Source organism: Calypte anna, chromosome 20, assembly GCF_003957555.1.
Source record: "Calypte anna isolate BGI_N300 chromosome 20, bCalAnn1_v1.p, whole genome shotgun sequence".
Taxonomy (NCBI): Eukaryota; Metazoa; Chordata; class Aves; order Apodiformes; family Trochilidae; genus Calypte; species Calypte anna.
In genome coordinates, this window is record NC_044265.1 from 10,736,739 (window position 1) to 10,760,313 (window position 23,575).

Here is a 23,575-nt window from a genome sequence, read left to right on the forward strand (position 1 = left end):
GCCTAAGTGGTTTCAGTAACATATGAGAAAAAAATTAGAAGAACACTATTGTAAGTCAAGGTCTCTGCATCAATTCCAATATTAGGAATGTAGAAAGGACCCTGAAGAGTTCAGAGGGTGGAGGGGATAATGGAAGAAATGCATCTATAATGTTCAAGACAACTAAAGGACAAAACTAAGAGGTACAGGAGAATATAAATTAAAGGTTATCAAGTAATGAAGCTGTGAAGATCTGTTACCCAAAACTGGCTAAATATATTACTTTGAGACCACTAGGTCATAACATCAGCTACAGACATGCATGTACTCTTCAGCCCTGCTCCAGAGGATGAGAAGTTGTGTTAGTTCAGAGCTGAGTGAGCTCAGGCTCCTGAGGTGCTGGGAATGGTAACCTGGAGTCAGCTCCATGGTACAGGGGCAGCTCTGTGTGTAAAAATGTAGCAAAGCTCCAAAATAATGAACCCTCTACCAGTTCTCTACATCTCTTACTTCTTCATCAGCTGTAAGCTTTTAACCTCCATTTTAAGATGACTTAAATAAAAATATTATTGTTCTGAGCAAGTTTAAAAAAATTAAAAGGCTATTAAGGAACTACAAAATGCAAGGCAGATTTGTGTATCATGGCAACAAAGAAATGCAGATTATGACTTACTGGACATTTTCTTAGGAAATCTGAGCACTAAGTATGTGGAATAGAGTGCATTAAGTATGTAGATCGTGTTTGAGCTACAGATAGCAGATATCTTGCTGTTTTCATACAGAAAGTATGTACAGCAGTAAGTTTTATTTGACTGACGTGCAGATGTGTATTAATGACTTAAAGCAAAATAGTAAAAAACCAATACAGACAACATTTTTCTTTAAATATTTAATACAAATATTTGCAACAGTTCAAACACAAGTGTTTAGAGTTTTGGTCTATCTTAGAAACTCCTATTGAAGATGAACACCACAAACAAATAGAACTGACATCAAAACAGGCAACTTCATCCTTAACTAATTTCCTGACTGTATTCTGGATTAGAAAGGACTATGCTGTACACACAGAAGCAAAACAGGTTCAAAGTAAAATTTGAAATTATTTCTCTGAAAGTCAGTTAAATAACATACAAAAAATGTTAACGACCTCTTAGAAAATAGTGTGTGCTAAAAATTCAAAAATTTACATGTTGGGTTTTTAGCAGATTCAGTAAAATAATTCCAAATCTCACATATAAAAGGTGCAGTCTTATTCACAAAGATTTTGATAGAGTTAAAGAAAATAAGCTTTCATTATAACAGTGTAAAAACAAACAAACAGAATTGTTAAATTTCACATTATGAAAGAGTATTTATGTTCACCTTGAATTTCAGGAAGGTATCTGAAAAAATTATTTCAGAATTCTGTCTTCTGATTGAAACAATGCCTGCAGTCCTCTGCGAACATTACACAGTTCCTCTTCTTGCTGTGAAAAAGCATTACATTTATCACATACTTCAAATAAAATATTTCTGGGTTGTGCTGCTTTTTTTTTTTTTTAAGTACTGTATTTCTGGTGCATAGTAAGTGCTGCTTTCAGCAGATCAAATCTGATTCAAATATGATACTTTTCCATGTCAACATTCAACATATTAAGACTCAGAACTAAAGCAGTAAAGCTGTATCAGCTTTTATTAGCCAGATAAGATTTGGAGTACAATGTGTCAGTGCTACTTGGATTCTGATGCCTTTTTATTTCTGATAGGGAACTAGAAATCATGATTTTTAGTAATTTAGTGTTCAAGCCACTATACTTAAGCAATAAATAAAACTGAGGACAAGATAATTTCATTTACCATTTCTTTAAGGAGTTTCTCTTGGAGTCCTTTTATGTCTTCTTTCATCAGATTCATCTATGAAAAGATACTTAATACATCTTTCTCTGATCACAATTGGTAACCCATTTTCAAGAGCACAATTTCATCCCTAAATGGTTTATAAATGAGTGATACAGATGCATGTGCATCCACCTGTCTAACGAAAGGGATGCTTTAGATTTGTTCCTTCTTGGATGATTAACATGGGTAAGGAAAGACACAGAATACAGAAAAGATCTTGCAGCAGTTTTCCACATAAATGCACACAATTTACAAGGGATTCAATCTCTTCACCAAACTAGCTCTAAAACACTGAATAGTTACATTAAAGGATATTTTGTAACAATGAAGAACTACAAAAATACTTAAGTGGCCTTTATAAAATGCTTAGGATAAAGTCCTTCTTTGAATAAAAAGTAAGAATTATTAAAAACAAGAAACAGAAGTTCATCATACCTCTGAAGTAAAAATATGTTTTTCATAGTCAGCAGTATGATAGATGTTTTTCTCGTATGATGTTTTAAGTATCTGAATTCTGAAGAAAGAAAAAGCAGTTGAAATAAGCTTTGCTACACATGAAAATTCCCCACACATTAAAAATACAATCCATTGCTTTCAAATTATTTGCAATTAAAAGCATGGATAAACATTACCATCACTGTTACTATTGGAATCCTCCAGGAGGTAGGTGGAAAAACTCAGTGATTGTTTTTCCTGTAATGTAACATATCACTCTCATTTCATCACACAATGTCCTATCTCTATGTTATGGAAAAAAGAAATTGCATAGAGAATAGCAGCTGACCTAACTTACACCTCAAATAAACAGAACATAAGTCCCCACCTGGGATTAATGCAGCCTACTCACCTCTGCTGCTCACTTCTCATGTAGGCACTAAAAGTATGTGTATGTTTTTTCCAAAAGATCTGGAAAGAAAAGTAGATGAAAATCAGTAGGAACCAACCTTAAGCAACATTATAAAGGCTTTTAAAAACAAGGATTAGTCATCTAAAGTTAAAGATTATGTGAATAATCTATGGATTCCATAAGAATCTGCCATGATCAAGCAATTAAAATACAAACCATGAACTCTTTCTCCATGTTTTTTAGAGACACAGAATCTTTTTTCAAAATTCTCAATTTCCTCAAGGAGAATAAAATGAAATTTGTCCAGCTGTTTGATCCTACAAAAACAAAACGAGTTACTTTAAAAAGAAATTAATTCCATTTTAAGGGAGATATAAAATATATCTTTCATTACAGACCTGCATTCATGTAGCTGATAGCTCATTTTTGTCAAGTGCTCATGGACAGCTCTTAATGACTGTTTAGCAAAACAATCCATTATCCGTGAGCGGCTCTGTGAGGAAGTTTTAACATTAAATTCAGATTATTTTCACTTTACAAAAAAAGCCTGTATGTTTATACTGTAATTGTATAGTATCACAGATCACACTCAGCAAAAAAAAATCTTTTGTAATTTTTTTTTCATTGCCTCACTATCCTTTAAGGAAAAGCTTTCTGTTAATGAAATGTGTTTCTGATAAAATTCTAACTTAATTAGATGTACATTACTTGAAATTTTGTTAGAAACAACAGACAGGATAAAAACCAAGACAGACCTAGAAAACAGGATAATTGATTATTAGTGAGGTACATAAGGGAATTGAAAAAGGCATAAAATGCAACTTGAATTCTGTCATTTCTTCAAATTCTATGCACATTGCTATTTTCATGCTCTTTTAAACAAATTGTGTAGTGAAAGCCAAGCTATCATTGATATGTACAAGTACCCACACAGACAAGTAATATTGTATATGAAATGTCTTACCTCAATTTTCTTAGTAAATTCTTTTTGGAGCTTCTGACATATACTCACAGTTGAACAACCAGGTTCCCAGAGCTCCCCATCCGAACCAGTCACATCATTTACAGACCAAGTAGACACAGTTTCAGACACTGGAGAGAATGAAACAAAGTGTGGCACAATTCAGTAGGAAAACTTATTCTAGCTGATGTCTCAGTAGGGTCTAGAACACCTTTTGTTGCATACAGATTAATTTCACCACTTTGATGGCCTGGGACCAGTATCTATTCTCACATCAATTTTCTGACTTTTTAGTAGCTTATATTTCTAAATATTTAGCTTTTTTACACCCTTTTTTAAACATGGAAAATGATTTTTATATGCTTTTCCTTGTTAAAACTTTAAATTGCTACATAATTTTAAACTTTTGCACAACAATAGTCAACTTTCACTCCATAACCAACCTCCACACGTAACAACATCATCTGTTTTAAATAACTTTCTAGGCTGTAACTTCATTATTCTGTCTCTTTTCTTTCTCTCCTCTTTGTTTGTTTCTACTTCATCAGAGTTGCTTTCTGTATCACTGTGGTACCTTCGCTTGGAAAATGGCTGTATAGTTGGTCCTTTAATAAACAGAAAAATAATGCTTAATTTTAGGACTATTTAGAACAGTGAACTAGGAGGATAAAAAAGAATTTATTGACCCCTTGGATCCAAACTCTATGGATATGTGTCATGACTTCAAAACTCAAGAACTGTATGAGAATTAATAAGCATTATATTTGTGGAGGGCATGTTGAGCAGATAGGAGAACCTGCTGTAAATTAAAACCAGGGTTTCAGTACAACACAGAGCTACAGAACTTTTGGATCCATGAAAGAATCACTCATTACAGAGATTCTACCTAAAAACTCTTTTCCTGATTGTGCCATTATCCCCACTGTTTTTCCACACATCAGTAGGAATGCTTCTAACTCTTTCTAAAGAGCACAAGTAACTCTAAAGAATAACTACATTCTGGAGCCAATTTTTCAGGCTTTTTTTTGGTAATTAAAATAGCAAAGAAAATGAGGAAAAAGAGTAAAAATGAAATAATACTGAAATATACATAAAAGAAAGCAAGATTAAAAGACTTGGGCCATGTTTTTATATTAAATAAACATTTTTCTTAACCTTTCCAGAGACACATAGGAAATCTTTTGCTTCAAATGAGATCTCTGTACCTGACTCATGTACGGGGTGATAAGGGGCTTTGCTCCAAGACTCTACGTTTCTTCCACTGGAAGCAGAAACTGGAGATGTTCCTGCATCATCCTAAAAGAAAAGTCACTGATTTATTAACTTCCAAATTAAAGCTCTTTTAAGAGTCTTCATCAGAAATTCACACTTATATTTGCTTTTCATTAAACTAGGGACATGAACACAACAACAGTAAGTAAAATTATGAATTACTACCAGATCCACTACCAGATCCAGATGAAAGAATAAACATATTGTTCATATTATGAATAATTACTGATAGCACTAAGTCAAATGATGATCAGTAAAGTCTGTTTCTTGCAATACGACACAAAATTATTTCTTGAAGGAGTCATAAGTGTTGTTTTCACCAGAAAAAGTACTTACAAGAAGTGGCTGTAAGGTACACAGCTGTTGTTACTGATTTGCCAGTGCAGCAATACTTTTTGTACTGAATAATATATTAATGTTAAAACTACGAGAGCACTTTTTCACCTAAAGATTTTTTCCACACAGATGCCACAACTCTTAATTTGTGAAAAATTATTTTTTATTGAAAGTGAAATAAGTATTTAGTCCTTCCTTTTTAAAGATATTAATTATAACTGATCTTGTCAGGATACAATTCTTTCCTTGTATCCATGTAATAAACAGTTCCCTAACTTACCTCAAATATTTAAAAATTAACTAGTAAGATTTTCCAAACAGGTCACAAGCAAACATTATATATCGAATTTATTATTAAGAAAGATTTGTTGCCCATAAACCTCACTATATGTAAAGCAAATAATATTGACAAAAAAGCTGCAGCTCTCTTCTGCAAAGCAAAGGAATTAGTAACATACCTCTTCTTCACTTTTGGTATCATGTTTAGTGATATCCTGTACTTTTCCTTTAACAGCCAGTGTGTCTGAAAAGCAGTGTCTAAAACTTGAATCTTCATTATTATCACGGGTTTCAAACACAGACCCCTTTGAATGCTTTCCACTGACAGTTTTGGATGTCCTTAAACTAAGCTGCAGATCAACCAAAAAATTCATTATTGAAGAGGTGAACAAAAGTATAAATCAGTGGCAGCACAACAAAATCATTTCTGTGAAAATATTTAAGATTCTTACCAAAGATGCTTCAGTTAAAACTGGTGAGAAACTTTTATTTCCAAAAGTTAACTTTTTAATAGTCATCTCAGGGGACTGATTTAGACATATACTTGGAATATTCTTTTTTTGTGAACAGAAATTATTGGGAGAGATTCCTTTCTCAAAGTTTAATACTTCTCTTTTTTCTGGTGTTGAATCCTGAAGACCAGGTGATGTTTCACTGTAATCATGCTCTTGAGCAACATCACTTTCTGATATTCTTTCAGCACCTAGAAAAACAGGTAATTAACTGTCAGCATGAGGAGTGAAAGTGAAAAAAAGTTAAAGTCTCATTTTGCTAGCTGTTCCAACTCTGGCTATTTGCAAGTCTTAGATGTGTGGATTTTTTTTTGAGTGTTGGCATACAATATTTCACACTAGCACCTTTTGCACTCTCCACACTACTTTAGCAGTAACCAGACTAATTCTAACACTTATGTGTTTCACTTACATATTACACCGATGTCAAATAACTGTGCCAACCTGTAGAAGTGTTAGTGACATACTGAGAGACTTCCCTAAATTAAGTGGTACACACTGAATCAGGGTATCCCTCGTTTTTTTAACAGCATGAAATAAATGTAAAGCTGTAGTCCTAATTTAACCTCCAACTCTTGATGCACTACTGCTATCAATTAAAATACCTACATCTCATTGTCTCAGGAGAAGCAAGACTCTCAGATGAAAGCATTTCCATTTCCTTTTCTTCTGCAGAGTTCTTTGATTTAAGAAATGCTTTATGTACGTAGTTAGCTATTCCCTTTGGCTCTGTAGACACCGTGTTCTGGAGTTCTTTTTTCTGATCATCACCCTTGTTTTCCTCATTCAGCTGTTTCTATTAAAATGCAGAGTTTATATAAACGTTATTTCTAAACATACAGAAATGTATAGATTTGGTAGGCAAAGAGCATATTATCTATACAGATCAGTGAACAGGCAGAAGTCCAAAAATATACATCATTAGAGGTACTTCCATTCAATATGTATTTAAAAAATAACATTAATACTTTTATTTAAAAGACACAGTAAATCTTTGAAGCAGGAAATTTCTTTAATAGGAACTGGAAAACTATTATGACTGAGAAGATAACTGAGGACTCTTTTTTCTAGTAGGTAACATTCTTAATTTTTAGTAGGGCATGCCTAGAAATAATTCAGTTCAACTTGCTTATGGTGGGCTTTTGAAATTCAGGATACTAAAAGTCCAGAGCAGAGTATATTTTAAAAAATATTGCAGAAGTAGATTACTAGGAACAGAGTACAACTGTATACCTGTGGCTTTGATTTCTTCTCTTTAGAGGTACAAGCTGAAGTTTTCCTTTCCCACTCTGACTCAGAACTAGAAGGCTCTTTGTAATTTTTTGCTACCACTGCTCTTCGTGGTCTTTTTTGTCTGGTGGCTTGTTCTATTATTTGATCTGCTTTTGAATTCTCTTTTTCACATTTGTTTTTGTTTATCTTTGGAAGAATAAAAACATTTTCAGTTTAGATTAGAATGATTAATAAATATCTAAGAATAAAGGTAGGTAATTTTGGTTAATTACTTGAAATCTATTATTTCAAAACAACTAAAAAAGTTTAATTTTGCCAAAACAAAGATCAGGGGAATTTCACTACCAAAAAAGGACATTCTACTATGAAGTCTGTTTTGCCACTGAGCAATTGATGATTCTCAGTTTTAAGCCTGCTCAGAACTGAAGCCCTCTTTACCTTCAATACCTACATGTGGTGATCATATTTTCATGCCTGTTTCTACTGAGTACGTGTGTATAGCTTTAATCCAACAAGAATAAATAGATTTTTATAATTATTGTACAGTCTGGAGGGGTCAGGGTTAGTTTGGTGGGTTTTTTTAATGTGTTTTTTAAACCGTGGCTTGCAAACACCTACAAGCATCATCCATTAACATGTTCATAACCACTTATAATTTAAAATACTCCCAACTTTAATATGCTGACAGTATTTTACAACTATTATTCTTTCTTAGTACAGATAACACTTTGTTTTGCAGTTTCACTTTTATATATATCTTTTAAAGAAACTGTCATCTCACAGGTATTGAAATTCAATTAAGCATATTAGCCACATGAAAACTGCTGCTGAAAAGCTAACAGCACATTTAATGGAGAAGACAGGTATCAAGCAGTAGAAATAATCTATAATTTTAGGTAATAAAATTTACAAAAGCATCAATGTATAATAATAATTCTAACATACAGACAGCATTATGCCTGAAATGCTACCTGAATACTGTATAAAAATAAGACAATACCTGAAAAGAACTAGCTGCTCTTAGCAAATGATGTTGAACTAAGCATAGAGAAATGGCACAGTTTATGAAAAGTTATTTAGAGCCACTTTCTGTAGCTAGCAAAGACGTTATTAATATCTATTACAAATCTAGTAGCAAATTCACGTTTACCTTTTTTTTATTTGCATTTTTGCCTTTAGGTTTATCCATGTAGCAAGCAGGTTCAGAGAATTTATCTGCTGTAACTATAAAAAGTCAGAAAAAAAATATTCAAGTGTTTGTAATTTAGAGTTTCAGCTACATGCCCACAAAGTATCAATTCAGTAAACTGCTTTCAGCACATTATTATTATTACCATAATAAAATAGACTTTTTTGAAATTAACCTTTATAAGTTACTATAATTAATCTGAAGATTCCTTACACTTAAGACAACAAAAAACTATTGTCTTCAACACTGCACATTACATGCTGTGCAGTAAATATCAATGAACAAACTTACTGCATTATTCTTAAAAAATATTTAAAAGTTTCTTACTTTTGTCTGTGCTTATTGCTTTCTTTACATTTTTATTTCTACTGTAATCAATTAACTGTGCTTTAGATTTTCTGTTTGATTCTTGTAGCCAACTAATGTCAGTCTTGCTGTCATCAGCTCTGTATTCTGTATCCGTGTCACTGAAAAGATGCTTCTTGTTTTTACTGTTTGTAGTCTACAAAACAAAAAAAAATTCAAGTTATTGATTTATTTTTAATAAACCTTTCACTTACATAGTTGGTATTTAAAGGCAGGAAAACAAGGTATAGTGATAGACAAAAATCTGAGTCTTACTTTTTTGCTTCCTTTTATCTCAGTGATAGTTTTACTGTCATCTGTGTTCCTTAATTAGAAAAAGAAAAAAGAACCTTTAAATGATACATATAAAAACACTTGATATAAACCCTTCTATTAGTTATGTGAAACGTGGATTAAAAATTTGAGCAAATGTACCAACTTTTGTCTTCACATCCACTTTGGAAATACCTACTCACTTTAAACCCTAAAGGACGAGCTTATTTGCTAATGATCAAACACACAGCACCACCACCACCCTTTGCAGGCTGAACATAAACAAAAAAACTATCACCCTCTACTGAGGACCTGATGTCCCCATAGTACTCCATGATGAGAACTAAAGGTGTTTCCTTCATGGAACACATTCTTTCCACATATCAGCCTCCAAAGTGAAATCCTGAAACAGCCTAGGAGGCCAGAGCAGCTATGGTTATCACTTAGAAACACACCTCAGTCAAGATACTATTGTCATGTACACATTCCCTGATTTTCACAATGGAATGCTGGAGAATGCAGACAGTACTATTCTTGATGATAATCAGGAGAGCAGGACAAAATATTACAGCCCTACCTTTTTTTGTTTGGACCTGTATAAGCACCGAGTTCAGTAACATGTGATTGTCTGCTCTAAAAAAATAAATAAATCAGAAAAAAAAATAAGGGGCTTATTTGTTATACATTTTAATCAAAATTAATCAGGCCATCAGAGAGTAACAGAGCTTTCTGCTTGGTTTTTATGCTAAGCAATCAACTTAAAATGATTAATTTCTATCTTATAAATTATTTAGGAACAGAGTTCAAACCAGTTGGAACTCACTGAAGCACTCAATATCTCAAACTAATACTTCAGTTGTCATCCACTTGCTTGACTACCAATTCAGCAGGCTCCACTGAGACATAAGAAATGAGACTCCTCTGTTGTCTTCTGCAGTTATCTTTGCTATATTTTCTTTTTAGGCAAATCTTGGCAAGTATGTCTCTATAGAGGGGTTTGGAAGGATGGCAGTAACACTTTCAGAATAATGAGATAATTTAAAAATAAAGATACTCCTAACAAACTGTTTTATTCTTAATTCAGGAAAACATCATCATAACTTTAAGTGTCCAGAACCTTAGGACAGCACATATCATTATACATTTGAAAGTGATGGAGATGTTTACATGGCACACTTTTTCCCCACTTAATTCACTGATATAATTTGAACTTTTCAAAGTTAACTACACTTTCAGTAGACAGAATTTAAGTCGACTGAGCTCCTATCTATTCTATTCATAACACGTAAGTTTCAGTTATGTTCTTACTCCAAGTTTTATGGTAGGCTCATCAAATCCACTGATGTGAAAGTTGTAAATATCATCCCTGTCAAACAGAGACAGAGGTCAATTTTGTGACTGATTTAATTGTAAAGTTAGGTATGGGATAGAAACTGCACTTGAAAATGTTTTAACTACTCACCCAGTGGGAGCAGCAGTTATATTAAGAGCAGAAGTGGTTTTCAGGTTTCTATTCTGAACTTCTTCCTTTATATAAATGAAATGTTGACTCATATGTCACACTTGGACTATGCATTCATCTACAATGTCATCTCAAAAAGTACTTAGTAATGAGCTGCCCAGACTGCCACATGGTTAACAATAGTACAACATGGCAAAAGGGACAAGAGCTAACAGAAACTTAATCTTTAAAAAGAATCCTAAAATCTCATTTATTATAATATTCTTATTCAAACTATTTATCATTCCTGTGTTTAAAAGGAACAAATTCAATTATACAATCCATAAACAGAAATTAATTTGGGTTTCACTGGCTGACAGCCTGTAAAAATACTATTCATTGTAAGAAAATATATAAAAGGTATGTCAAGTATGTACAGTCAATATATAATTAAACATCAACACCTACAGATAATCAACATTCAGCAATGTTTGTGAACTTTTGCTTTACACCTACTAGCTACCACCATATATATATGTATATCCAATATGAAAAAAGCAGGAAAAAGAACAAAAGCAGTACTATGTTACCTTAGAGACATATGATTTATTTAAATGTGGCCTAGGAAAAAAAGGAAACATTTTGTTAAATCCTAATTAGAATATATGCTTTGGAATACTTTTTATATAAATAAAGTCCATCTCAAACACAACAAATTTATTCAAGTATTTAAATAATTTTTCAAAATGGACTGAAAGAGATGAGACTCTTTCATTTTTTTGCTCTAGAAAAATCAATTCCAGGTCACACAGCTAAGCTTGCAGCTTCTGTCTGTCTTCTGAACTCCTTTTTGAAAGATTTAAAAGGTGACATAGCCTAACTATTCCAGTCCTTTTGTATTCAGTTACAACCAAACTTGGAGAGCATGTAATTATATGTAAAGGACGTGTTCAATTTTCAGTTCCAGCAAGGTAAGTCCAATTTTCTCAAATAAGAAGCTGTTAAATTTAAACCCTCTAACAAGTCGACTCTTTTAGGAGACACTCAGGGACTTCAGTTGATCAGAACAGAGAAGACTGAATCCAAGGTTAACCCCCAAAATATGTTGGTAGCTTAGAGACACCCCACGTGTGCAGTGTCCATAAATTACCCCAGTTCTGAGAGTGAATGAGGGAGTCAAAGACCACGGAAGTTTCTAACAGCCTTTGTACTTAATTCTACTACCAGAACTATTCAACTTCTAGTCTCTACCCAATGTACAACAGATTTTACTAGAAGTGACCCAATGATTCAGATGAAAGCAGATGAAAGAACTATAAACAGAGGATTACAGACAAAGGCATGTGCACAAAAAGAAACACAAAAACAAATAATTCACATCATACCTGCTAAAACTAAAGGAGTCTCTTGCTTTGTTTTTCTCATCAGTCTTGTCTTTATATCTGTCACTGATCTTACTAATTAGGGATTTTGTTGTTGCATCTGTCATTTCTTTAGACTTTGCTTTCTATAAAAATAGAGTTTAAGACTAAATTTCTAACCCATTCAACAGAAAGGCAAAGCTGCAAACAGAGATATGCTTTCCAAACAATCACATAAACTTCATTAAATACAAGTGAGGAATAAATCATTGGGTTAGCAGGTATTTTCTTTTAAATAATGTGGGCTTGTGTAATAGGATGTGCAAAGAGATTGAGTAAGTGCATGAAAAGCATGAGTTGTTGCTTATTTAAGAATTACTTTTTTAAAAGATGATTTTGAAAAAGAAATGCAGTGTAAAACAATCTTAAATAGGTCACACTAAAAAGTAAACAGTGAACCTGGCTTTATTTACCTCATAATAGTAGAAAGTCAATTAAAGGTAAGATTGTGACTAAATGAAAATAAAACACAAACTCTGAAACACTGAAAAATTGGCAATTTTCTCAATTGCAAACCAGAGATATGAATGTAGCAAACTCTCACCGTCTTTAATTGGTTTGGATTTGCAGTATCTTTTTTAAAGAGAACATCTGGTTCCTCATTTGTAAAATCTGAGGGCAAAGATGTTTCGGATACTCTAGCTGAAAGAAATGTTTTAAATTATGTTCCAGGAGTAGTTTAAATATTTTCTCTATTTAACATTTTCTGCTCAAAATTATTAACAATCTGACTGCCCACTAAGTATTTTGCTGTTTTCTTCCCTTGTGCTATCAATCGAATTTTCTTGGTTTTCTTCTCTTCTGCTTTTTTTATCTCTTTGTTTATCTGGAGAGATGCTTCAAAAAAATTAATAAATGCTTTTTGTTTCACAGCACTTTCACTAGCAATACAAACTCATACAGGAAAAGGAAAAAAAGAAAAATAAGAGAAGGAAAAAAAAAAAAAGAAGCACAGCTGCAGGTTTAAAACTCATCTGGAACATTCTTAACACTAACAGTTAAAGTGTGAACATAACCTGGATGGGGTGTATGGGCCAGTGGTGGATTTAGCTTTTGCTTGTCACCAGTTGTTATATTCTTCTTAGGCACAGAGCATGCTCTTTTCTTCCACGTTTTGGTTTTATCAAAAGAACTCTCCAACAGATCAGACAGCCTAACAAAGATAATACCGTTTTATTATCAGGGAGTTGCAGAAAGCAAATCTCATTTAGAATAAAATTATGCATCACAAAACCAAAAAACCTGCATTAGTAAATCAGAAAATCTGTATTGGTACCTTAGTCTGCTACCACTGTTCAGATTAACCAATCCATTAAAAAGGCAAATCTTCAGAAACAACTTATATTTCCCAGTCAGTTTCAAAACATCAACAATATCCTACGGCCATCAATAAACGTTGAACCAAGATAACCCTGTGGTGAGTCAAATCTGCTGATTTTTAGGGAGCAGATCACTTATGTAAACCCACACATCATTTGTATTTTAGCTTCCTGTGTCATCTGAATTCCTTTCCTTGTTACTACTAAAGCAAACTTAAACTCCTCTCCTGATCTCATTAATGACTACTATTTGCATAAACAGATACATCAATATCAAGTGTTTGATTAGGACAAAAAATAGTACTGTTTATGAAGCAGCCTTAGTAAATACATATGAGATGAGAGTGCTGCTATGATGGCATGAATTTCAGAATTAAAAAAATTAAAATTGTGTAATAAAAGTGACTTGACTTATACAGCCAACAGTTCTTTATGCAACTCTCAGGAAAGATCATACAATTTAATTCTAGTTTTGTCTGAAAACATGAATATAATTTCTATTCTGGCAATACTTGAAAATGTGATCCCTTCAAAGTGAGTGACAACAACAGTGACTTAGTTATCTTTTCCAATACTCACATAGGTTTGTTGCCTCTTCCTGCTGGCTGAGAATCAGGAACAACATCTAATGCTTCATCTAAATGAGATATGAGTTTGGTACCAATTAATATTAAGAAGGAAATGAGCAAAATTAAAATAATGTTAATAGTAAGGACTAGGAACTCTTGTAAAACTACTTGCCTAAAGTTTGCTTTTCTGCGGCAACAATATCCAGTTCTTGTATCATGTTTAAAACTTCCTCAGCACACATTAGCTAGAGTTGGATAGCACCCAAAAGAAAATATTAGCACAGGCCTATGAACATTATAATCTTTTCACCTTGCATAGTAACTTTTGCATTTCATAGACGTGCTGATTCCAGTACCTTTTCAGGTAGTTTTGACTCATTTCTGATATTTGAATTCCTGATCTTCTGTTCTGTTTCACAAAATCCATTCTCTAGTGTACATCTTTGCCCACTCTAAAAAGTGCAGTAACACTGACAATTACAATCTACATAAGCAAAAGTATAATTATCCTATACAGTAACACTTGAAATATTCTTAACTACACACTCTGTACATTGAAGCCTTTTTCTAAAGCATGGCTGTATCAAAAAACACTTCAAAATTCCATAGTCATTTCATAGGGATTACATAGTCCCATTTCATAGGGATTTGAGAAGAATTTGACCAAGAAAGACATTCAGAACCAGAAATAAATGGAATAGAAATTAATGCTATTCTAAACATAAGACTTAGCTATGGATGAGATGCATACTCCAGTTGGTTCTTCATAGAAACTCTTGGTTCTCATCTCATTTATGTCATTATTGTTAGACTTTTCAGCAGAGCTCATCATTTCCAAAGGTAATTTAAATCGTCCTTTATGAGGAGTGGCTGAAATCAAACCAGGGGCATGTTAGAATTCTATCGTTTCTTCTGTTATGATTGCTGTGATATCTGTGACATCAGGAAGAACAGTTTTGCCCATGATTACATTTACTCTGTAAATTTTTTAAGTTGGCTAGTATTTATATCAACTCCTTATGTACCTTTTATAATTCTATTGATTTCAGTTCAGTTACATGGAGTTTAATGAGCCCACAGACTGTGGATGTCTGAAGGTAAGCAATGCTTTTTACCCCCTGGCCCTGGCAGAAAATAGTTGGTCACCTGTGAGATTTTACTGTAATATATTTCTGCTGAAACACTCTGTGGAGTTAGCTCCAAATAAAAAAGTTCTCCATCTTGTCCATCCTGATCTGAAAATGCTTTCTTTTCTAGCATCAGTTAATCTTAATTTGTAGCTAATACATGGATATATACAACTAAGGATGCTGTAACACTTGAGACAGCTAAAGCAAGAAAATGAAGTTTGTTAGTCATGTTGTTCTGAAGCCAGCTGCATGTGCAGCCTCTGCTGGTCTTGGTCTTACAAATCTCTCCCTTGTAGAAAGTACCAAGTATCTGTTGCAGTGAGACTACTGTAGGAAAGTGATGACTCCTATTTGTGACTAAGTAAAAAATGCTTGTATTTCAAAGACATTTTATAGCATGTTCTCCCTGAAAGTACGTGTCAACTTACCTGTACTAACAAATACCAGTGGACTCCTTGTGGGAAGTCTTGTCGTTCCAGGAATAAGCACAGATGCTTCAGACACTTTCCTTTTTCGAGCTGTAGTTACCTTGAGGAACAGAAAAAACTTGATGATAATACACAAATTTAAATTTTAGAAAATCTATTTCCAAGAGCCCTTTGACACTTTCTGTTAGTAAAGACATGGTGACATTGCTTGATGTTTTCCCCCTACACCTAGCAGACATGTAGTTAGTCCAAGTATAAACATAATATGTTTGTAACTTTAGAGTGATTGTGGAGCAAAAGAACCACCAGTCTTAATGAGCTGGGCTCCTCTCAGTTTAAACCAAATACTTAGCTATGCATAGGAGCAGTGCCATGACACTTACTGGGATAGAGGATTGACAACCACTTTTTTTTTTGCAATCATCAGACTTTGGGAATGCCAAGTCTATTGGACTTGTCTCTAATTACAGGTATTACTATCCCTGACAGCTATGCCAGACTTCAGAATACCATAAGAGATCTAAGCAGGTCTGGGAAACATTTATCTTTAAAGGGATTTCTCGGAGTGCAATGGTTTAAAAATTGTCACATAATAGAAAAAGCATTAATTATATTATAGCTGTGAAGTAACAGAGGGGATGTTTTACAATGAAATAAATACTTACTGTATTTTTATATACTCTTTTCTGAACTGGTAATCCTGCTTACCTTGGAGGAATCAACTTTGCATTTATCTTGATTGTTATTTTTACCCGGAGTCTTTGAGGTTGCAGGAAGTTGCTGGGTTTTATATTTATTGAGCTTCTCCTCTCCTTTAAGTTTGTTATCCAAACATGGTGACAACTGACTTTCTGGTACAAGTACCTATAAATATTTTGAATTTTTCAGGTATTTCCATTTTATATTTTATATACAAATAGACAGAGAGCAACTTCTTCACCTTAAGTAACACAATTCTCACTGGAGATTTTGATAAACTTCAGAGTTGATATACTTTTAGTGTGAAAGCATCCAAAGTAATAATTTTCACTAACAAGGATTAGTTAAGAAATCACAATTCACATAAAAAGAACTTCTCCTGTGTCTATCTATCTGAAGTATTCTATGATTCGAGTATTAACATTATTATCTCCCCAGGTAAACAAGACATGCTTACTAGTAATCACTTGAACTGCTTTTAGAATTATCTTTACTTATTTGAAGTTTTAAACCCCCTTTTTTTTATGGCAGGTAGCCATAAATTAGCTAATAATCCAACTATGAGGTAAAATTACCTGGGATCCACTTTCATCAAAGACGACGTGTACAGTTGTTTTGGCAACTGATGCAGTCTGCTTCTTACTAAAGCCCTACAAAGTGAGTAACCATCCATGTCAAACGTACACTTTGCTAACTTTTTTTAAAACAAGAATCAGCAAGAAAATATTTCAGCCAGAGATAAGTGTCTGAAACCATGTTATAGGGGAAAACAAATTCTACAAGCTCATAGCAGTTCTATTCCTCAAAAGTTTCTCAGTCAGAATTTAGGGCAAATGACTTTCTTATGAGCAGTAAGGAGTAAGCTAATTAACAACTATGCAAAAAGGTGTTTATGTCTTACCTTGCATTTACTTAATCCATAAATCTTTCTGGTTGTATCTTTGATTTCCAAAACGGAATCAAAATATAAAAAAAAATTCTCTCCTTCTTGATTACCAACAATCATTGGGCTTTTTAGATTTATTGTTAATAATGTTTTTGAATCTTTTTCTAGACAAAAACAAAATTTGACAAGTAGTTTCATTACAATTTAACAACATCTATAATATTTGTAAATACATGAAACTTGTACTCTTCAGTCCAGCTACTGAGATGCATATTTAATTCACTCTATAAGAAATTTTACTAGTGAAACAATTAATTCAATCTTTTACAAATATTCTGTCATCCTGCAGAATTTTCTTATTCACTACAGCTGCAGAAAAATTACATAAAATTATGAAATTATTCTAACTAGTTTGAAAATAACATTATTAAATGTCATAGCCTAGTGCCTTGTTTTTCACTGAAGTAACTATGAGACAACACATTAAAATTATTTTCATAAAATCACACCTGCATGACTGAAATGCAGATGTGACAGCAGTGCAGTTTTATCCCAACAACAGCATATATAATTTCTTATGTGGGAATTTTCCTTTGCTGAGAACTGAATCAGTACTTTAGGATTAATCAGTTTGAAAATAAAAGTTACTGTTTAAAAAAATGTCACATTTTTGAGTGGCAATACCTTCAAGGCTGTACAGGTCTACCCCCTCTTCAGGAATAATAACTGTTTCCCACTGTTGATCCTAACATGAAAAATACATATTTTTAAAGCTAGAAAAGCATTATATTACAATTAAATGAAGTGCAGTGATCATAAAGTTACTGAGGACAAATTCTCAACTTTTTAAATCTTCTGTTACAAGGAGTGACAGTGAACACATACTTCACAGGTAGCAGCAATGCTTCAGAAGAGCTTTGGTAGACATTAACCTACTCATTTTTTATCTAAAGATGTACACCAAATCATTTTTCCCCTTCCCACTATAGATACACATGTAGCTTCCATAATTTTTCATGTGGGGAAACAAGTTTGATACACTCGAAAGAATGTATAGCTACTGCCTCAGAGCAATCTAGCACAACAGACAAAAATTAGCTTACTGCATCATCTGCTGCCACATAGAAAGATATACTTCTGCTACCAACATTGAAATCAATCCAAAATTCTTCAAGGTTTTCATCCAATGGTATTTGTAGCTAAAACAAGCAAACAAACATGATAAAAGAGCTGAGAGCAATGCCTATAACCAACTCGCAGGCTTTGTGTTATTCTGACAAAACTAAAATACATGCACATTAGTATTCTTAAAAAAAATAAAATCTTACTTGATCCCTATTTTTTCTTAACTAGAAGGCAAAGGAATTCTTCAGCTGAACAAATTAAAATCTGTGGATATATGATTGAACCTGTAACTCACCTCATGTTTATCAAGAGCTGCGGATAAACACGGATATGTGAAAACCCTGCAAGAAAATGATATTTTGTCAACTACCCAAAAATGCTGTAAATAAGTTTCATGTCACTAAACACAGCAACTGGACTCTGTTTTCAGCACAAAGCTTGTGTGCTTGAGAGACTAAGAGATGACAGCAATCAAGAGCAGTGACTTGACTGCACTTCTTTTCAAAGGGAGATAACATGAAATCTTATATATCCTAACAATTAAAGCAGTGGGATAAGACCTCTAATCACTACACTCATAGTTTATCTGCTGATATTTTAATTTAATTTAATATTTTAATATTTTAATTTAATTTAAGAATGATACTCAAACAATATACAGCTGATATGAAGACACAGCAGGCAATCTCTTTGTTATCAGGACAAATAAAAGTAACATGCTGAGCATGTGATCTGAAACATTTTTTCTCTGTGTCCAATTCATTCAGTAGATGCTCTCACTGATTACTTCTATGTACATATCCTAAATCAACAATTAGCAGAATATATACCAACAGATTGCTAGCTATTGCTAGATTATGTTTAATTGAGCATCTCATAATTTTCCAAGAGAACTAAAGAGAATATAAAAACTAGCTCCTTATAAACATTAAATGAAATGTGCTTTGTATAGTTTAAGCATCTTCTCAAGTGAGTGTTCCTATTTAGTAGTTTCTTCAAGTTGTTACCTAATAATCTGAAACTTGCATGTTTGTCCTTTTTTTCAAATAGAAGAATTATATAAAATTAAAAAAAAGTTTGTGATACAAAGATGAATCTTGATCAATGTCCACGAAAAACAAGAAAGAAAATACATTAGCTTTGAAAAAAAAAAAAAAAAAAAAGTTTTACCTTCTTTTGTCTCCAAGCATCCCATTCACCTGGTTAAGAAATTTTCTGCAGTCCTATTAAAATAAAAATTTCTTAAGAATTGTACAGCCAAAGTTTACATTCCTGGAAATATTCTTCATCTAACTTACTGTTTCGAACTCAGAATCTTTAATTCCTTTAAATGCATTTGACACAAACTCCATGGAAAACCACTGGCTTGCCAGTTCTGCTCTTTGTTTCTCTGACACCATTCTGCACAAAGCTTCAGTAATGGCCACCTGCAGGTCATAGTCTACAGCACAACACATTTAATAGGAACAGTAATTTTAAAGATACTACTGATGTGAAAAATAAGTTAATAACAATGACTAAGCAGCAATATTTCAAAATGAATTGTCAACCAAACTTTCAAGGAATGTCAGACCTATACCAGGCATAAAAGCAAAACAAGATTTCAATCTTCATCTGTCTGAACGGGGAAACTTTTGGGAGTCAAAAGTGATTCCTTAGAGAAATTACAGTATTACTGAACATAGCCAGCAGCTCACTACTCTGAAAGACTGAATTCCTTATTTTAAAACTTATATTCATACTTATATACATGTATCTGAAATGTACCAGTTTGCAGATTGTTTTCATGACATATTTGTATTTTTCAGAGGACTGTAAGAACATTCTGCAACTTCTAAATGTCTTTCTAGGCTTCTGATTTTGCAGAAGCTCAAAATTAAATTGTTTAACATGCTCACCTCCAGCATCCAAAATTCTCTGCCCCATGTCACTCCTGTCAAACAAAGTAACATTTCACTCAAATGTTACAGCAACACAAAGCCAAGTTTATTTAATGTATGAGACAGCTTTCACTAAATGAGATGAAACCCTGATTCCACTACACCTCTTTACTTCAAAAGGGAAAGCCTGTTATGCTAAGAATATCCACCTGAAAGTACTACAGTGGAAGTGTACCATACTATACATATAATTTTTATTCTGTTTATTTTCTGAAATGTGGAAAAAAAAATTCCCAATGTGAATAGGGTGTTCTTCCAGTGACTGACTCACTGCTCTTTGAAGATGTTCTTATAAACAAGATTTTAATTATTTTAAGACAACTGGGGCTACAAGAATCCTAACTTATAAGCTTATAAAGGAGATTAACCTATGAGAATACCTGTCCACAGCCACCACCAGTGGAAAATGGAAAAGTGACTTAAAGACAGACAGGTAAAAATTAGTAAAAATTGCCTTCTGAGAATTGCAAACAATGTAATGATAGAAAAATTATGCTGAAGGTTATTTACATGACAAGCAACATTTCCTTTGTAGAAAATATCTTTTTCCTGGCATCTCGAGGTGTGTTGTCAAGCATTAAATTAAGTTTTCTAACTACCTAAAAGTGGAGAAAAGGGAGTAAGATTAAATATAAAATAAGTTGTTAAAGCTTAAGTTATTTTTATTTTGGGGCCTTGTAATACACATTTCATAGCACTAAAGAAACTAACGTGCTTAAATAATTGCAAAACAAGAAAAGGCAATGAGTTATTTCTGAACTTAAATGTTATTTATTTTAACTATCCCAATTTCAATAAACTACATTCACTTTAATGTGAACATCCATTCTTAAAGGGTTGTTTCTTATTTCAGGTTTAAACATAACCTGACATATAAATGCTAACAAACATCCCCAGAGAAACATTAAATCATCTTTCTGATTCTAGAGCACTACAATATTTTTTGTAGCATCTGTGCAGTTAAACTACTGTCTCTTGAAACACTAACCATAAAACTGTTGTCTAGAGAGAAAAATGTTTACCTCCTGCTGAACATAAATACTTATTCTTACATCAGCAACGAGGGTACATGCTCTCAGAGCAAAGTTTTCCAATATTTGTATTTTACCTAATGAAAAGAAAAAAAGAGTGATTGAGAGTGCATTAGGGTGGCTGATTTTGATTCAATAATAAAATATAGCATGCCCTCCTTTCCATACCAGATTAATGCTATTTAAGAATAAGCTTCTTAAGCTTTATGATTAAACACAAGACAGCAGAGTTACTTCAATTTGTAGTAAATATGTCTCTTTGTGAGATTTCTATTCCTGGACAGCACTTCATAAGTGCCCTGTACATAAGATCATTATTTTTAAAATATAATATGATCAGTTCTGTAAATTAGCTCTTGGAGATTTAATTTACCCTGAAATTTAACTTCCTAAAGGCAAGGAAACGAATCTTTCATTTTGATGATGCCAGCATAATGGTCTGCAAGTGCCTTTCTACCTAGTGCTATACTGAAAGGTCAATAAAGCCACTTCAGAAAACCCACAGGATGCATGATCTGCTCCAAACCACCTTTCCTCAAGATGGCCCCACAAGTAGTCAGAGATATTTTAACACTGGTAACTTTAAAATTTCACTCTCATAACACTTTACCAGATCTAGTGTACACTTCAAGCTCACCTTCAGGTTTGCTATCACATATAGCCTAGAATAAAACAAAATAAAACACATCATTTTGTGTAGTTTGTAAATGTTACAGCATTACAATACTTAAACCAAGTAATGAAAAAGAACTTAATATTTTAAATTCATCTCTAATGAAGAACATAAGAGACTTCTAATACTAAATGTGGTTTCCCAAACCTGTATTTCAGTTACATTTATGGAAATTATTTTCCCAATGGCAAAATATTTACAAGCAGAGGAAAACTCACAAATCTTACAAACTTGCTAATCATGAGAGGAAAATGAGTATGAAGACAGACAAACTACTTATCCAAAGACTTAGTACCTATTTTGGAAATCATTGTTAACATTGACTTTAAAAGTATATTCAATAGAAACACATTTGAAAGTGGTTTTGTTATTAAATTAATAAGAATTATTTTGACAAATATACATAATGAATTTTATTATCAATATATTTTTACCAGCAATATGTTGAAGAAATCTTCAGCCAGACTTGTAAGCATTTCATTCTTTTCATTTCCTCTGAGGATTAAAATTCCTTTTACCTTTTCAAACCAGTTAACCATGTACAGGGAAAACAGAAGTATTTTAATACCATGAAAAAGGACAATAGTTTGTGTTATGTTTAAGTAAAATTATACAAACTATACAAAGATGACAATAACACTATTACCAGTCTGTGTGTACTTTAGCCCCAGACTGAAATTCTTCACTCACAGTAAACTGATGTTGATTTCAAACTAACATAATTTCCTTATCTGACTTTCTAACACAAATATATATATATATATTTTTTTTAGTAAGTTCATGTATGCTTATGGTTTTACTTATCCTTCCAACTAGGCCATATTTCATCATTGCTGGGAGCCCATCTTCTCCTGCTATGTTGATTTTTTCCCCACATTTCTGAATAAAGTTTAGTAAAGTAGAAATGCTTTTGACTTCTTGTTTGTCCAGTTCCTGAAATTATAACATAAGATTTAGTGTACAGTTCTAGAATTGAAGGTTAATTAGCCAGGTATCTTTTAGCTCTCTTTTAAAAACAAATTTTAAAATGAACAAATGAAAAAAAATTTTTTCAGACTATTGCAGTAAGAGATGATTCTGAGCTAATGATTACCTTACCCGACACAGAAGCTTGTCTAATTTGTTGACAAACTGTTTGCTGCATTTGTGAGAGACATTCTCACAGTCTTCTGTTGCCAGAAATTGCTCTAATAATTGGAAATCTTTTTTTCTTGTAGCTTCATCAATTAACTTTTCAAACTGCCAATAATAAACGAAAACAGAGCAACTGTATTACCTACTGTATGTTTAACACTTGTTTAAAAAGGTTTTACGCAATCATCTGTTGCATTGTAAGGAAATATTCTGAACAACAATATCATTAAAAGTAAAACCTTAAGCACAGATCACCATGTCTAATACATTACCTAGGCAAAAACTTATCCACCGTTTTAATTATTTGGCAGTTTTCCCTCTTCCTTAGTACATTTAATATTATGCATGTCTAAATTATCTACTAGTAATGATGCAAGATATTAACGTATTTAAGGACTACTGCATTCATCAACTGTTTTGCCACTTTATTTTTTCTAAATCAATTATAACCAGAATTAAGCATTTTCATCATATCATCCCAACTGATTCATGTATGTCAGATGCATGTGTTTTATATTCATCAATAACAATTTCCAATTCTACTTCCCTTCTATCCAACTGCTTAGCACTAATCTGTATGAAAGGAAAATGTGTTCCTTCCACATTCTTTGCCACAATGCAATTTTACTTGCATTTTAATAACAGAAGGTGTGTTTTAAGCTGGTAATTGACACA

The 23,575-nt window shown here is 32.9% G+C and overlaps 1 protein-coding gene across 1 annotated transcript; it reads right to left on the reverse strand.

Annotated features, from left to right (window-relative positions):
• Nucleotides 1–1,370: 1,370 nt before the first annotated feature.
• SYCP2 (synaptonemal complex protein 2) lies at nt 1,371–22,247 on the reverse strand. Its single transcript, XM_030463179.1, is given in 41 exon segments — nt 1,371–1,445; nt 1,816–1,872; nt 2,293–2,371; nt 2,705–2,763; nt 2,921–2,962; nt 2,964–3,021; nt 3,103–3,197; nt 3,669–3,796; nt 4,109–4,270; nt 4,871–4,961; nt 5,732–5,902; nt 6,005–6,255; nt 6,674–6,860; nt 7,274–7,483; nt 8,448–8,521; nt 8,814–8,988; nt 9,108–9,156; nt 9,682–9,737; nt 10,413–10,470; nt 10,567–10,631; nt 11,136–11,166; nt 11,931–12,052; nt 12,511–12,608; nt 12,983–13,119; nt 13,865–13,922; nt 14,027–14,099; nt 14,211–14,306; nt 14,606–14,724; nt 15,413–15,512; nt 16,121–16,276; nt 16,687–16,761; nt 17,013–17,161; nt 17,682–17,742; nt 18,101–18,196; nt 18,418–18,463; nt 19,293–19,345; nt 19,421–19,563; nt 20,021–20,055; nt 20,573–20,661; nt 21,731–21,755; nt 22,201–22,247. Coding segments are annotated over 41 exon segments (3,951 nt in total).
• Nucleotides 22,248–23,575: the final 1,328 nt, after the last annotated feature.